The sequence below is a fragment of the Salvia splendens genome, chromosome 18, assembly GCF_004379255.2.
Source record: "Salvia splendens isolate huo1 chromosome 18, SspV2, whole genome shotgun sequence".
Lineage (NCBI taxonomy): Eukaryota > Viridiplantae > Streptophyta > Magnoliopsida > Lamiales > Lamiaceae > Salvia > Salvia splendens.
This window is the reverse complement of record NC_056049.1, coordinates 22,657,041-22,670,395: the sequence shown is the minus strand read 5'-3', so window position 1 is coordinate 22,670,395 and position 13,355 is coordinate 22,657,041. Positions and strand designations below refer to the sequence as shown.

Sequence of the window (13,355 nt, the reverse complement as noted above, 5' to 3'; positions counted from 1 at the left end):
AAATAATTAATGAGCGATAGTTACATCGGTTGTCATTTCTTAAATCATTGGATCTCTCTAACTGCAACAACATTAGTGGAAGTAAAACTTGCCACTACCGTTATCGTTCAAAACTATTTTAGCTAGGAATTATTAATTACTACTTATTAATCATTATGTTGTATGTGGCCAAATCGAGTACCTTTTAATTTTTATGTAATTAACCTTCCTTGTCATTTTATTGAAATTTTGCATATGATTTGGCATTACGACATATAAAGATATAAACAATTACACACACACATCCAAAATTTAATCTTATACTTTTATTATTTAAAATTATTTTTTTGGGATCCAATAATTCATAAAATCAAAAAGGTCATTCTAAAACGTCATGAGTCAATATGGTTTTCAGAGAGCGAAATTGAATAAAATTAAGTTAACAAAAAGTTAATATTTTTTAAAGAACAAATATCCAAATATCAGTAGAACAAGAGTGAACTACATAAACCATCCCTGACGTTCAAGGGCGGACGCAGAAATAAATAACGATAAGGGCTGTGACTTCTAAATTTTATTTTAAAGTATATTTTTTAGAGTTTCAGATTATTTATAAGGGCTTTTAAATAATAATTTGCCTTAAATTTAGATAAATTATAAAATTTTAAAAAGAAAAATACTTAAATTATAATTTTATTGAGGGCTTTAGCCCCACCCATTTTATACATGGGTACGCCCCTGCTGACGTTTCCATTTGTTTCACTCCAGGCCCCTGACGTTTAAAAATATCGCCACAAGTCTCTGGCGTTTAACATAATCACATATCAGGTTTTTTCGGACTAAAAGACCATTCAGCCCTAAAAGGGCATTATGGTCATACCACATGATATTCTGCAGTTGCAGCCTGTGCTCTGCAGCTGCTGCCTGCAACCCTGGCGTGATTTGATGGGAGTGTATCAACCGTCAGTTATGATGGGCGCGTCAGCGGCGGTTCATAACCAGATTGACCACACGCACAGGCCACGTACACAGGACTCCGGATGTGATTTATGAAATAAGTTTCAAAAATTTCACAAGCCTTAGTTTCGGCCTTCATTCCCACCCCGCCTAAAATTTTTGCAAAAAAGGAGTTCACTCTCCCACCCCGCCTAAAAATCGCAAAACATTGTGCTCACTCTTCATTCTCTCTGCCCCCTCTGTGAAAAACTATCTTGCATGAATGGCGCCTAAACGGAAGCGCGCTGGATCATCAGGCGGTTCGTCGTCACGGAATTCGTCTCGCCGTAACAGGGAACCCACACCCCCGCCATCGCCACCACACTGGCGACCACCACCGAGACATGCACCGGTGGTCATAGATGTGGAAGAAGAAACATGGGATATCCGTGATCCTGATCTTGATTTTTTCGTCCCAGAAGATGAATACAGTAAGTTATAATCCTCGGTTTGTGATTTAGGGTTTACGGAATTGATTTTTTTTGTGAATATATTTTTGTTTCTCCGAAAATTGATTTTTAATCCTCAGTTTGTGATTCAGGGCGCCAGAAATTGATTTTTGGTTGTGAATTTTCTTGACTGTTTTGGTTTGATTTTTAACGGTCCGATTATTGCTCTCCTTAACAGGGGATGCACCTGGAAAGTTTTCAGTTGCTTTCCATCATGGCGGTTCATTCTTCAATACCAATGATGAGAAAAAGTATGTTGGTGGGTATTTGACATACTTCGACTTTTGTAACATAAACCATTTCGTGCTCATAGACCTATCGAGCATGGTGTTAAAGTTGAAGTATGATAGGAAATGATATGTGAGTTCTATTATTGTGATCCAAAGTACAATCATGAGTGCGCGGAGGTTTTAATCGGCGGCTCGTTGTTGCCCATTGTTGAGGATACACATCTGAATGATTTCCTCAAAGTGGCGTCTACTACGACAAAGTTAGTTCACATCTATGTTGTGGAGATAACCCGGGCTGACGCTATATTGATGAAAATGAAGGATGAAGCGCAAGAGCTTCTCAGATTCAGGGTGTCTAAACCCCCAGAAGTCATTATTGAAGAGATTGAAGAAACCGAACCGACTGTGCCAAAGCAAAAGCCTAGACCGATGAGGAGGCAGCGGGGTCAGTTTCAAGGGCACCGGAATAAGCCTTTAATGATTGGCTGGTATGATAGGGATATAGAGTTCGAGGAATATCTTACGAAGAGTTTAGACGATGATCGTGCTAAGAGGAAGAGGGACACAGAGGTAGCTAGTCAAAATTTGGTGAATGCATTTGAAGCGGTATCATCCGAATCAGTACCAACCGAAGCCCCGGTCTCTGAGATTGGAGAAGGATCAGTAGCAGCACCCGACGTTGAATGTACAATAGAAGTTGGAGGAGGATGTTTTGGAGAAGTTGGAGGTGGAGACTCCCATGCACACGTACCAGAGGTAATGAGTTGTGATTTACACAATTGATTTAGTACCGCATTTGTGATTTTGTATACATTTTGTGTATCTCATATGTGTACATTTGGTGTATCTCATTTGTGATTTAGTCCCTCATTTGTGATGTAGTCCCTCATTTGTGATTTTGTGTATTGCTGGATGTAGCTAGACCTTCATATGTGGACCATTTCATTCCGATTGGTCCAAGTGCCGATGAACCTGCAACTGAGTCTGAATCTGTAGTTCACCAACCAGATTCAGACAGGGCAGGAGCATTTGCTGATGAAGACGTGTACCGACCGGTAATGGACGGTGGTTGTCAGCCACAGCCGGACATACGGGGTGGACAATGATATCTTTCCATCGCGGGCATCTTGGTCATCCACCGGGTAAGGCCGGTAGCCACCCGGAACTTGAGAACCTTGGGTTTGAAGAGGGGCCGAAAATTGCGTTTTCGGACTAGGAAATGGTTGTGAACCGAACCATTCGTGGTTCCAACCGCGGGAGTCAGAGGGGTGATCGCCGGAGCCGGACATTTTTTTTTGTAAGTAAGAGTGAAAGATTGAGAATTGATAAGAGAAGATGAGAGAATTTAGATGAGAATTGTGTATGTGGTGTGAAATATTTGGTGTGGAAGTGGGGGTATTTATAGATGAAAATGTGAATTTTGGTACAAATATTAGAAATTGAAAAAAATAGTAAAACCCATGAATAGTTAAGTGGACGGAGTGATGGATTGTGAGTGTTGTTTCTTGAGTTAGAAATGAGGTAAAAAGTGTCATGGGAATGAATAGTGCAGTGAAGGAATGATTTAAGGATTATGGTTGTGGATGCTCTTAGTTTTTTTTTTTCAATTGACAACTCGTCAAGTCGAACTATTATCGGACCGATATAAGTCATTAATGTCAAGCCCGGTTACGATATGTTAAGAAAACTCTCAACTCGAACACGAACTTGGCCTGCAAAATTCAAACACAAACATGATACAAATTTGTTTACTATACGATTCTATTTGAGTAGATACAACACGATAAAGATACAGACTTGACAAGACATAACAATGACACGATATAACGATGCAAACCCGGCATGACAACCACACGATAACAACACAAAACGATTCAACCATTGACCACTCTAGCCCAACCGAATTGGGAGGCTTCATCGTGGTATTGCCGAGGGCCAAGGCATAGACATTGTGCTGGTGGTCGGCGATGGATTCTCAAAGTAAACCCATTATCTTAAATTGGCATCACCCAAGAGTTTCTGCTTTTTTGTCCAAGCAATCCAGCCTATCCAAACCATGGATAAAAATGAACTCTACATCATCTTCATCATATTTCTACCTTCTCAAACTTGAAAATGTGACAAAGCAGAAGTTCCATCCAGCCCCTTGGAGTGTACGTGGGTGATATACTCTGCCAAAGTAGTTGCCCTATACCTCGTCGGGTTATCTTCCGATACGAGCTCTTCAATCGGCCTGTAGAGCTCCATGGACCAGATAGGGTCTCTGAAGAAACACGCGACTGAAACTCTCGAGCTCGAGCTATTTACTAATACTCTGTGCTCAGCACTAACAAACCTATCATTTGATACAAGCTGCACCAACCAACAAAATATAAATAACTCTACATATAAGCATTGTGGAGAAGAAAAAATGGTTAACCTAATTACCTGAAGAAGATCACCAATATTTACCACAAGAGCTCCTACCACAAAGGGTACATCAACCCACTGGTTCTGGTACAGGACTTGCAGGCCTCCTACTTGGTCAGTCAGCATCACCGTTAGGAAGTCGCTGTCAGCATGCTTGCTCGTGCCTAGAGTTAGCTCCGGCTGAGGGCATTCCGGATAGTAATGCAGCAACATAGCGATCCCATCTGCACATTTCATGTCAACGAGGTGATCGGCCTTGAGACCGAGTGCCTCAGATAGTAGTTGAAACATACTTCTTCCTAGCTTCAGAACTTGTTTTGTGTATTCAATCATTATATCACTGCAGAAATCCACACAAAACTATTCAACACAATATCTAGCTTGATATAAATTTCCAATTCATTTCCCTAAAAATATGTCATTGTTTCAGATTCACATCAAAACTATACAATTGAAACACCAAAAAGCCATCCTAACACCATAAATTATTCTCAAAATAGACTACAAATAACACTGAATTTCATCAACAATCATCACCACCACCGTTAAATTAAACAAATTATAGAAAGTCTGCAACTATCAATGGCCAAATTACCTGCAAACAGCGGGCAATTCCTCGGGTTGAGGAAGATCCAGAGCCATTTCACAGTAAACAGTGTCTCTCCAATTAGCCGACGGCGCGCTATACAAATCGAAATTGCTGTTGTAAACAACCCTTGATTTCAAATCCCTAGTATACCACTTCTTCTTCTCTTCATCGTCTTGACCGAAGAAACGGCGCACTCCATCGATCATATCCTCCAATACAGCCTCCGAAATCCCGTGGTTGATCACTTGGAAGAATCCCCAAGTCCCGGAAGCTTCGCGAACGGCGTCGACGACGGCCTCGCGCTTGATCGGATCGTCGCCGACGCCTTCTAGGTCAATCAATGGGAACTCGAATTGGGCGTTGTGTGAGTTGATGAGTGATTGTTGTGGATCAATTTGGAGGTTTATGAAGAATTTAGGAACTTGAGTAATGCCGCTTTGGACTAAACCTTTAACGCCGGTTTTGGTATCATCGAAGGCTTTTACTTCGGTTTCCCTGCTGTAGAGGTTTGGGGTGGCCATGTTTGATTGGAAATTGATTCCTCGGGATATGGGGGGATGGTAGCATTTGAATTTATTTAGGTGAAGAAGCTATGGTAGTTGAATTGTGAGTGTATTTAGTCAAGATAAAGGGGTGATTATGTGGTAATTAGCATTGGATGATTACAGCAATATTGCTTGACCGGCGAAGCAATCTCTTTCGTCTTCATCTTGGCAGCTATGTGGCCCATGTCAAGGGAGGATGAGAAATAAATGTGAGTAAGAGCTAGATTTTCAAAATGTTACTCAAAAATACTTCATCCGTTCTGAGATAGTTAAGTAGTATTTCTTTTTAGATTGTCCCAAATGTATCCAAAAGAAATGCCCTAACTATCTTGGGACGGAATGAGCATATTTTTTGGTGATTTAGAATACTAACATTGGCTATTATAGTGATATATACTCCTTCCTTCCAAGGTAATTTAGTCGTATTCCATTTTAGTTTGTCATATATTTCTTAGATTCTATTCTAGATCCCCTTTGTTCATTGCTAATAAGCAAGTTTCTTGCTACGTCCACAAAAATGTGCGCCAATAACATCGTTTCCTCCAATTAATACTTCTTGTTACCTTCCTTCTGAGTGGAAGAAATCTTTCCCGCCCTTTCGATGAGGGGTTTATTGCATCTCGACGATTGGTTCCATCTCGTTCACGTTATAGTCATCGAATATTGACCTGTGTTCATAATTATCCAATTGAACATCCAAATTCATCGAATTATATGGAGTGTTCATGGGTGATATACTCTTCCAAAGTAGTTGCCCTATATCTCGTCGGGTTACCTTCCGATACTAGCTCTTCAATCGGACAGTAGAGCTTCGTGGACCTAATAGTTCCATCTCTAAAGAAACACGCGATTGAAACTCTCGAGCTCCAGCTATTCACTAATACTCTATGCTCAGCACTAACAAACCTGTCATTTGATACAAGCTGCAACAACCAACAAAAATAATACGATGCACCATTACATATTACTTCCATACATTATGGAGAAGAAAATATATCTCATTATTGAACATGTATTATGTTTGGTTCATGAGATTGGATCTCATAATTATATGATACTGAGTCATAGTCACTTCCTCCCAACTAAAATAATCTCACAACTTATTCGTAAACATATAATCATATGATAATATATCATAGCAATTGAACGATACCTAAGAGTCACTCATACAATAAATCAAGTTCAAAGACGAAAATGTGACAAAGCAGAAGTTCCATATAGTCCCTTGGAGTTGTAGTGGGTAACATACTCCTCTAGAGTAGTTGCTCTATATCTAGGTGGATTATCTTCAGACACCAGCCCTTCAATCGGCGTGCACAGCTGCGTGGACCTAATAGCATTGTATCTTAAGAAACACGCGGCTGAAACTCTCGAGCACGAGCTATTCACTACTACTCTGTGCTCAGTACTAACAAACCTGTCATTTGTTACAAGCTGCACCAACCAACAAAATATAAATAACTCCAACATACAAGCATTGTGGAGAAGAAAAAATGGCTAACTTAATTACCTGAAGAAGATCACCAATAATTACCACCAGAGCTCCCGGCACAAAGGGCACATCAACCCACTGGTTCTGGTACAGGACTTGCTGGCCTCGTACTTGGTCAGTCAGCCGCACTGTTAGGAAGTCGTTGTCAGCGTGCTTGCTCACACCTAGAGTTAGCTCTGTTTGAGGGCATTCCGGGTAGTAATGCAACAACATACCTACCCCATCCGCGCATTTCGTGTCTACGAGATGATTGGCCTCGAGACCGAGTGCCTCGGATAATATTTGAAACAAACTTCTTCCTAGCTTCATAACTTGTTTTGTGTATTCAATCATTATATCACTACAGAAATCCACACGCAACTATTAAACACAATACATGATCATATATGGTTTTATTATATTATGCTTCCCCTCAAATATTCATAGTCTCACTTCACTATTTTCATTTCTACCATAAAGCCCTCTTCCAATTCTTAGACTCTTTGATAAAAAAGATGGGATATGAGAAGATATGTAAAACAAGATAAGAAATACGTGCTTCATGTCAAGATAAGCAAAAATATGATTTTTTTTCGTTGTTGTTTGATAGAAAAGAAATTATCTAAATTTATATAGTATATTAAATAACATGCCTTAACTTGACAAATTGGTGGGTTACATAAACATGGTTGAAGTTGTAATTTTGATAAGATTGGGGAGGGGCCTTTTATATTAGGCTTTGAGTTAAGGTTAACTACGACGGCATTGCGCTTGATCGGATCGTCGCCGACACCTTCTAGGTCGAGCAATGGGATCTCCAATTGCGCGTTGGCTGAGGTGTTGAGTGTTTGTTGTGGATCAATTGGGGGGTTTGAAGATTTTAGGAACTTGAGTTATGCTGCTTTTGTAATACCCGACTTTTTCTACCTTTTTATTTATTCTTGAAAGGACGTCGTTTGTACACGTGATAAATTTTCACCTTTGTTTCCTTATTGGGAAAAAATATACATATTTTGACCTATTAAATTTATTCTTTTACAAGTGCAACTAATTTTTCTTGAGGAAGCTCATTTGTTCTTTTGGCCCTAATTCAACTTCATTATTTTTTTTTTGCAAATCAGCCCAAGTAATTCCCTAATTTTGTCATGAGTTTGTTTCACAAATCCGCTTACACAAAATCTGCACCCTCTAAATATATGGAACATAATCCAGATTGTATATGATATACATATCTTCCTCAATCACATGACCTCTCTCCACGTTCTTTCAGTTTCAAGAAATCCTCGTCAACCCGATTGAGAAATCCAGCTTTCTACAAATCAGACACCACACACTTTCTCTCTGACGATTGAAATTAAAGATTGAATTTTTCATCATCAATTGAGGAGAGGGAGTGAAGTCACACTGCAAAAATGAGCGAAGACACGGCACTGGAGCGGCGTCGCCCTCCGTCGAGGATCGGAAGTCCTCAATCGGATCGAATCCTAGCAAGAAAGTCATCATTAAGAGCGCAGACATGAAGGAGGACATCCAGAAAGAAGCTATTGATATTGCAATTGGCGCGTTTGAGAAGTTTAGTGTAGAGAAGGATGTGGCAGAGCACATAAAGAAGACATTCGACAAAAAATACGGCCCAACTTGGCATTGCATTGTTGGCAAGAATTTCGGTTTCCTATGTAACTCATGAGACGTATCACTTTGTCTACTTCTATTGGACACTAAAGCTGTACTCCTCTTCAAATCTGGCTGATATGTGCAATGACTTGAATTGAGATGGACATTGACGGATGATGAAAAAGATAAGAGGATTATTTTGGGCTGATCTGGCTGCGGCGGTTCGGGACAACGACGGCGGCGGCTGCAGTTTTGCATCGCGATCCGAACAGCAGCGGCGCTTGCCGTGAACAGCCGAGGCTGGAGAAGCCGAGCAACGGCTGCTCGGGAGATGTACAGCAGCAGCAGCGGCGGCAATCCCAGCAGTGGCGACGGGCTGTCGGCAACAGCAGCCATGACTCACGGTGGCGCTGCAATGTGCAGAGAGAATGAAGGCAGAGATGAGTTCGAGAATTTGTAGACGGCGTTAAATCTCCGCCGTGAAAAGGAGAAGAGAAAGGGAAAAAAATTGCTAGAGTTGTTTGACTGTTTCATGTTGGGGTTTCAATTTGAGATAAAGATGGAGAGAGCGGACAGGAGTTCACGTTGGAATTAGCGAAGAACGGGTGGCAGCGGCGGGGCCGAGTTTTGCCCGGAGAGGAGTTTTGAGATAGAATTAGAGTGGAGAGGGAGAGCGATGGAAGGAGTCTGGTAGAATTAGAGTGGAGAGGGAGAGCGATGGAAGGAGTGCCGAGACGGAGGAGAAAGAAGCAGCAAGCTGTACGTGAGTTCTCTTTTAGATTTTGAGCCAGTTTGATGAGAATATCTATTTTTTTTTTTTGAGAATATCTATTTTGTTAGTCTATTTTTAATTAAAGTGTTGAGCTGGTATAGTTTTATTGGGCTAAGGATTTAATATATATATTGATGATCTAGTTTAGCTTTTGGGACAGCGAGCTTAGTTCTTAAAGTGAGTTGGGCAGATTGTTTGATCGTTGGGCTGCTTAACGAAATTAAACAAATTTTCCGTTTTAGTTAAGATAAGAGAGCTTTGTAAATTTATGCTAAGGAAGAGCGAGGATAAAATGAACACCATATAGTATAATTTTAAATATGTTTTCTTTTAGTAAAGTCTAATTTTTAGCATATCATGTTCTTTTGAAAAGCGTGAAATTTGTGCATGTCTTTTGAGGTCGGAACAGGAAGTTGATTTGAGGAGATAAGCCGATGAGGTTGGCTTTCTTTTTAAATAAGGACTATGTCCTAAGTATATTTATTTTTCAAATGATGGGAAATATGTTTGTCATGCCATATTTTTGTGTTGCTATATGACCTATTTGAAGTGGATTTTGTCATGTATGGTTAATCGAATTCGGGTCTGACTACGGAGTGAGTCTCTACTCAGGCTAGTGTACATCCCGTCGATCGTGCGCTATCTTTTTGAGTTGGCCGGTCTAGTGGCTTGGAATGTGGTCACATTCCTTGTCATGTATGTTCAGATATGGTATGGTGAGGTTGATGATGTTGAGGATGATGGCGATGATGATGTTAGTGAAATGTTTTAGTGACTCGGGCTCTTTTAAAGTTAAAACCCTAAGGTCACTCGTTAATGGCATGATAAATATTTTTTATTGAAAATGTTTTCAGCATGAGCCCACTGAGTGCATCAAGTACTCAGCCATGTATTTCTTTTAAAAATGTGCAGGTTGAGTTGTGACGAGCGCGGTGGGTGTTGAGCAGAGCTGGTGAAGATTTGTGTTTGCTTTTAAATGTTCCGAATATAGTGTGTCTTCATACATAATATTATTCTTCTCTCGAATGCTTCCGCTGAATGTTGTTTCTTTTGAGTTTATGTATTGTTGAGATATAATCCCTTTGATGTTGTCAATTGTTGAGATGATACTCTGAATTTTATTCAAGCTATTCCCATTTGCTTCGAGCTATGATCGAGCGTTGTGTTGTTTTCTTCTTTCTTCCCCGCTTCTTTAATCCTCCCCTAGTCACGATCAACCGTGTTTTCTATCCTTAGAAAAGGTAGGCGTGACAGCTTTTGACTAATCCTTGAACGCCGGTTTTGGTAGCATCGAAGGCTTTTACTTGAGTTTCCCTGGTGTTGCAGATTGAGCTTGCCATATTTGATTGGAAATTGATGCATCTATGGGGATAGGATTTGAATTTATTTAGGTGAAGAAGGAAGCTGTGGTAGTCCGTAGTAGGATTGTGATAAGACATTGGTAATATCGAGGATGAAGTGCAAGCGCTTATTAGAATGAATGGAGATGCTGATGCTGCTGATGCTGATGCCGACGAATAATTGGAGATGGTCCTCTTCTACACGAAAGTTGTCGTCTTTCGCAGTTGCATCCTTGCTTGGACTGTCCGACGAAGCCAGATCCTATCTTCGGTTAGAATTTAGAAATGAGTCACTCGCTCCTTTGAAAGGGGTGTTGTAAGGTGGTGGTTATTCAGTGATTTATAGAGGAGTCTGATCATCAATTTGTTCATTATCTGAGTTCATACACATAATCAGAATACAGGTTGCTATCCTGGTTCTAAAAATTTGTTCAAGATACGAAAAGTTTACTAGCTAATTTGTCCTTTCTATGATCCTGACAGCTGAAACATTCCATTGAATTCTAAACCATTCAGGATTGAAGGTTCAATTTCACTGGACAAATTAATCCTGAAAAGGTAGCTCGGACAACAAAATATAAATCTAAGAGTAAGAGCCACAATCAACGGAATCATGTCCATGTTCAGCGACAACACATATATTCGAATGGGAAATTGGTCCCTAAAACTATAAACTTTGCCTAAAACTTGGTGTTTCCCACGAACTTTAAAATTGGTATATAATATTTTAAACTTTGCACTTTGTTTGGTATTTCCCACGGCAGGTCTATTAGTATATTTGACTAACTTACGAGGCTTTTTTATCATACAAATCAACGTGCTTTTCAACGAGACTTTTTATCCTACATGTTATGAACTTAAAAAGTGGTTTAAAATATCATAAAATATATCAAGGTTGCCTACGTAAAGTAAGATTTGATGAAATTATCTTATTTGGGTGAGTTTAGGAAATACGAAACAAAATGCAAAGTTTGTGATATTATAGACCAATATCAAAGTTCATGGGAAATACCAAATTTTAGACAAAGTTCATGATTTTACAGACCAGTATCCCTATTCGAATACCAATAAATTACATGTATATACATATTTAAAATTACAAACATTCCAAAACATGGTTTTGAACCAACTATTACAACCTCACCCAAGATTTTCTGCTTTTTGTGGTAATCAGATATTTTGTCCAAGCAAGCAAGCAAGCCTATCCACACCATAGATTAACATCAACTCTACCTCATTTTCACCACATTTCCACCTTCTCCAACCCAATAAAGATGAAGTGAATAATCAAGTTCAAACTCGAAAATGTGACAAAGCAGAAGTTCCATCCAGCCCCTTGGAGTGTACGTGGGTGATATACTCTGCCAAAGTAGTTGCCATATACCTCGCCGGGTTATCTTCCGATACGAGCTCTTCAATCGGCCTGTAGAGCTCCGTTGACCTAATACTATTGTCTCTGAAGAAACACGCGACTGAAACCCTCGGGCACGAGCTATTCACTAACACTCTGTGCTCAGCACTAACAAACCTGTCATTTGTTACAAGCTGCACACCAACACAAAATTAATTATTTCCATATAACATTGTGGAGAAGAAAGTATGGTTAATTTAATTGTCTACCTGAAGAAGATCACCAATATTTACCACCAGAGCTCCTGCCACAAGGGGCACATCAACCCACTGGTTCTGGTACAGGACTTGCAGGCCTCGTACTTGGTCGGTCAGCAGCACCGTTAGGAAGTCGCTGTCAGCGTGCTTGCTCGCGCCTAGAGTTAGCTCCGGCTGAGGGCATTCAGGGTAGTAATGCATCAACATAGCCACCCCATCCGCGCATTTCATGTCCACGAGGTGATCGGCCTTGAGACCGAGTGCCTCGGATAATAGTTGAAACAGACTTCTTCCAAGCTTCAAAACTTGTTTTGTGTATTCAATCATTATATCACTGCAAAAATCCACTGTCTCTACCATAAGACTCTCTTCTAATTCCCAACTAATCCTTATAACATATTCATAGAAAACACAATACAGAGTATACGAATTTCCAATTCATTAAATCTCATACTACTACTATAGTTTCAAATTCACATCAAAAGTTTAGATTTGAATTCATAGGCTAGAAAACAATACTAAATTTCATATTAATTAAACTAATTATAGAAAATGTTACCTGCAAACCGCGGGCAATTGGTCGGGTTGAGGAAGATTCGGAGCCATTTTACAGAAAACAGTGTCTCTCCAATTAGCCGACGGCGCGGTATACAAATCAAAATTGCTGTTGTAAGCAACCCTTGATTTTTTCAAATCCCTAGTATACCACTTCTTCCTCTCTTCATCATCTTGACCGAAGAAACGGCGCACTCCATCGATCATATCCTCCAATACGGCCTCCGGAATCCCGTGGTTGATCACTTGGAAGAATCCCCAAGTCTCGGAAGCTTCGAGAACGGCGTCGACGACGGCCTTGCGCTTGATCGGATCATCGCCGACGCCTTCTAGGTCGAGCAATGGGAACTCCAATTGCGCGTTGACTGAGCTGATCAGAGCCTGGTTTGGATCAATTTGGGGGTTGATGAAGATTCTAGGAACTTGTGTTATGCCGCTATCGATTAAACCTTTAACGCCGGTTTTGGTTTCATCGAAGGCTTTTACTTCAGTTTCCCTGGTGTTGTAGATTGAGCTCGCCATATTTGATTGGAAATTGATACCTATGGCTATGGGGATAGAATTTGAATTTACTATGATTATTGTTGTGGGTGTGTTTAGTCAACGGTGATTATATGGTTATTTTATCATGAATTATGGGTGTGTTTAGTCAACATAAGGCGGTGATTATATGGTTATTTTATCATGAATCATGGGTGTGTTTAGTCGAGATAAGACGGTAATTATATGGTTATTTTATCATGAATTTTGGGTGTGTTTAGTCGAGATAATGCGGTGATTATATGGTTATTTTATCAT

At 40.1% G+C, this 13,355-nt stretch overlaps 3 protein-coding genes across 3 annotated transcripts; all 3 read right to left on the bottom strand.

The window, feature by feature from the left end:
- Positions 1-3,374: 3,374 nt before the first annotated feature.
- LOC121777870 (1-aminocyclopropane-1-carboxylate oxidase homolog 1-like) lies at positions 3,375-5,395 on the bottom strand. Its single transcript, XM_042175210.1, has 3 exons — positions 4,659-5,395; positions 4,082-4,403; positions 3,375-4,006 (listed from the first exon to the last, which is right to left on the bottom strand). The coding sequence occupies exons 1-3, from the start codon at positions 5,171-5,173 to the stop codon at positions 3,758-3,760; spliced, it is 1,086 nt and encodes a 361-aa protein (XP_042031144.1). The 5' UTR covers positions 5,174-5,395; the 3' UTR covers positions 3,375-3,757.
- A 984-nt stretch (positions 5,396-6,379) lies between these two features.
- On the bottom strand, positions 6,380-7,135 carry LOC121776935 (1-aminocyclopropane-1-carboxylate oxidase homolog 3-like). The gene is made up of 3 exons (XM_042174079.1): positions 7,122-7,135; positions 6,708-7,029; positions 6,380-6,631 (listed from the first exon to the last, which is right to left on the bottom strand). The coding sequence occupies exons 1-3, from the start codon at positions 7,133-7,135 to the stop codon at positions 6,380-6,382; spliced, it is 588 nt and encodes a 195-aa protein (XP_042030013.1).
- A 4,257-nt stretch (positions 7,136-11,392) lies between these two features.
- Positions 11,393-13,213, bottom strand: LOC121777730 (1-aminocyclopropane-1-carboxylate oxidase homolog 1-like). Its single transcript, XM_042175076.1, has 3 exons — positions 12,562-13,213; positions 12,015-12,336; positions 11,393-11,939 (listed from the first exon to the last, which is right to left on the bottom strand). Exons 1-3 carry the CDS (start codon positions 13,077-13,079, stop codon positions 11,688-11,690), a joined length of 1,092 nt encoding a protein of 363 aa, XP_042031010.1. The 5' UTR covers positions 13,080-13,213; the 3' UTR covers positions 11,393-11,687.
- Between the last annotated feature and the right edge of the window lie 142 nt (positions 13,214-13,355).

Coding starts and splice junctions, on each gene's coding strand:
- LOC121777870 (XM_042175210.1), bottom strand. CDS start 5,173: ATGGCCACCCCAAACCTCTACAGCAGGGAAACCGAAGTAAAAGCCTTC. Junction 4,404..4,658: donor GAATTGCCCGCTGTTTGCAG/GTAATTTGGCCA, acceptor GGATTTCTGCAG/TGATATAATGATTGAATACA. Junction 4,007..4,081: donor ATATTGGTGATCTTCTTCAG/GTAATTAGGTTA, acceptor TGGTTGGTGCAG/CTTGTATCAAATGATAGGTT.
- LOC121776935 (XM_042174079.1), bottom strand. Junction 6,632..6,707: donor TTATTGGTGATCTTCTTCAG/GTAATTAAGTTA, acceptor TGGTTGGTGCAG/CTTGTAACAAATGACAGGTT.
- LOC121777730 (XM_042175076.1), bottom strand. CDS start 13,079: ATGGCGAGCTCAATCTACAACACCAGGGAAACTGAAGTAAAAGCCTTC. Junction 12,337..12,561: donor CAATTGCCCGCGGTTTGCAG/GTAACATTTTCT, acceptor GGATTTTTGCAG/TGATATAATGATTGAATACA. Junction 11,940..12,014: donor ATATTGGTGATCTTCTTCAG/GTAGACAATTAA, acceptor GTTGGTGTGCAG/CTTGTAACAAATGACAGGTT.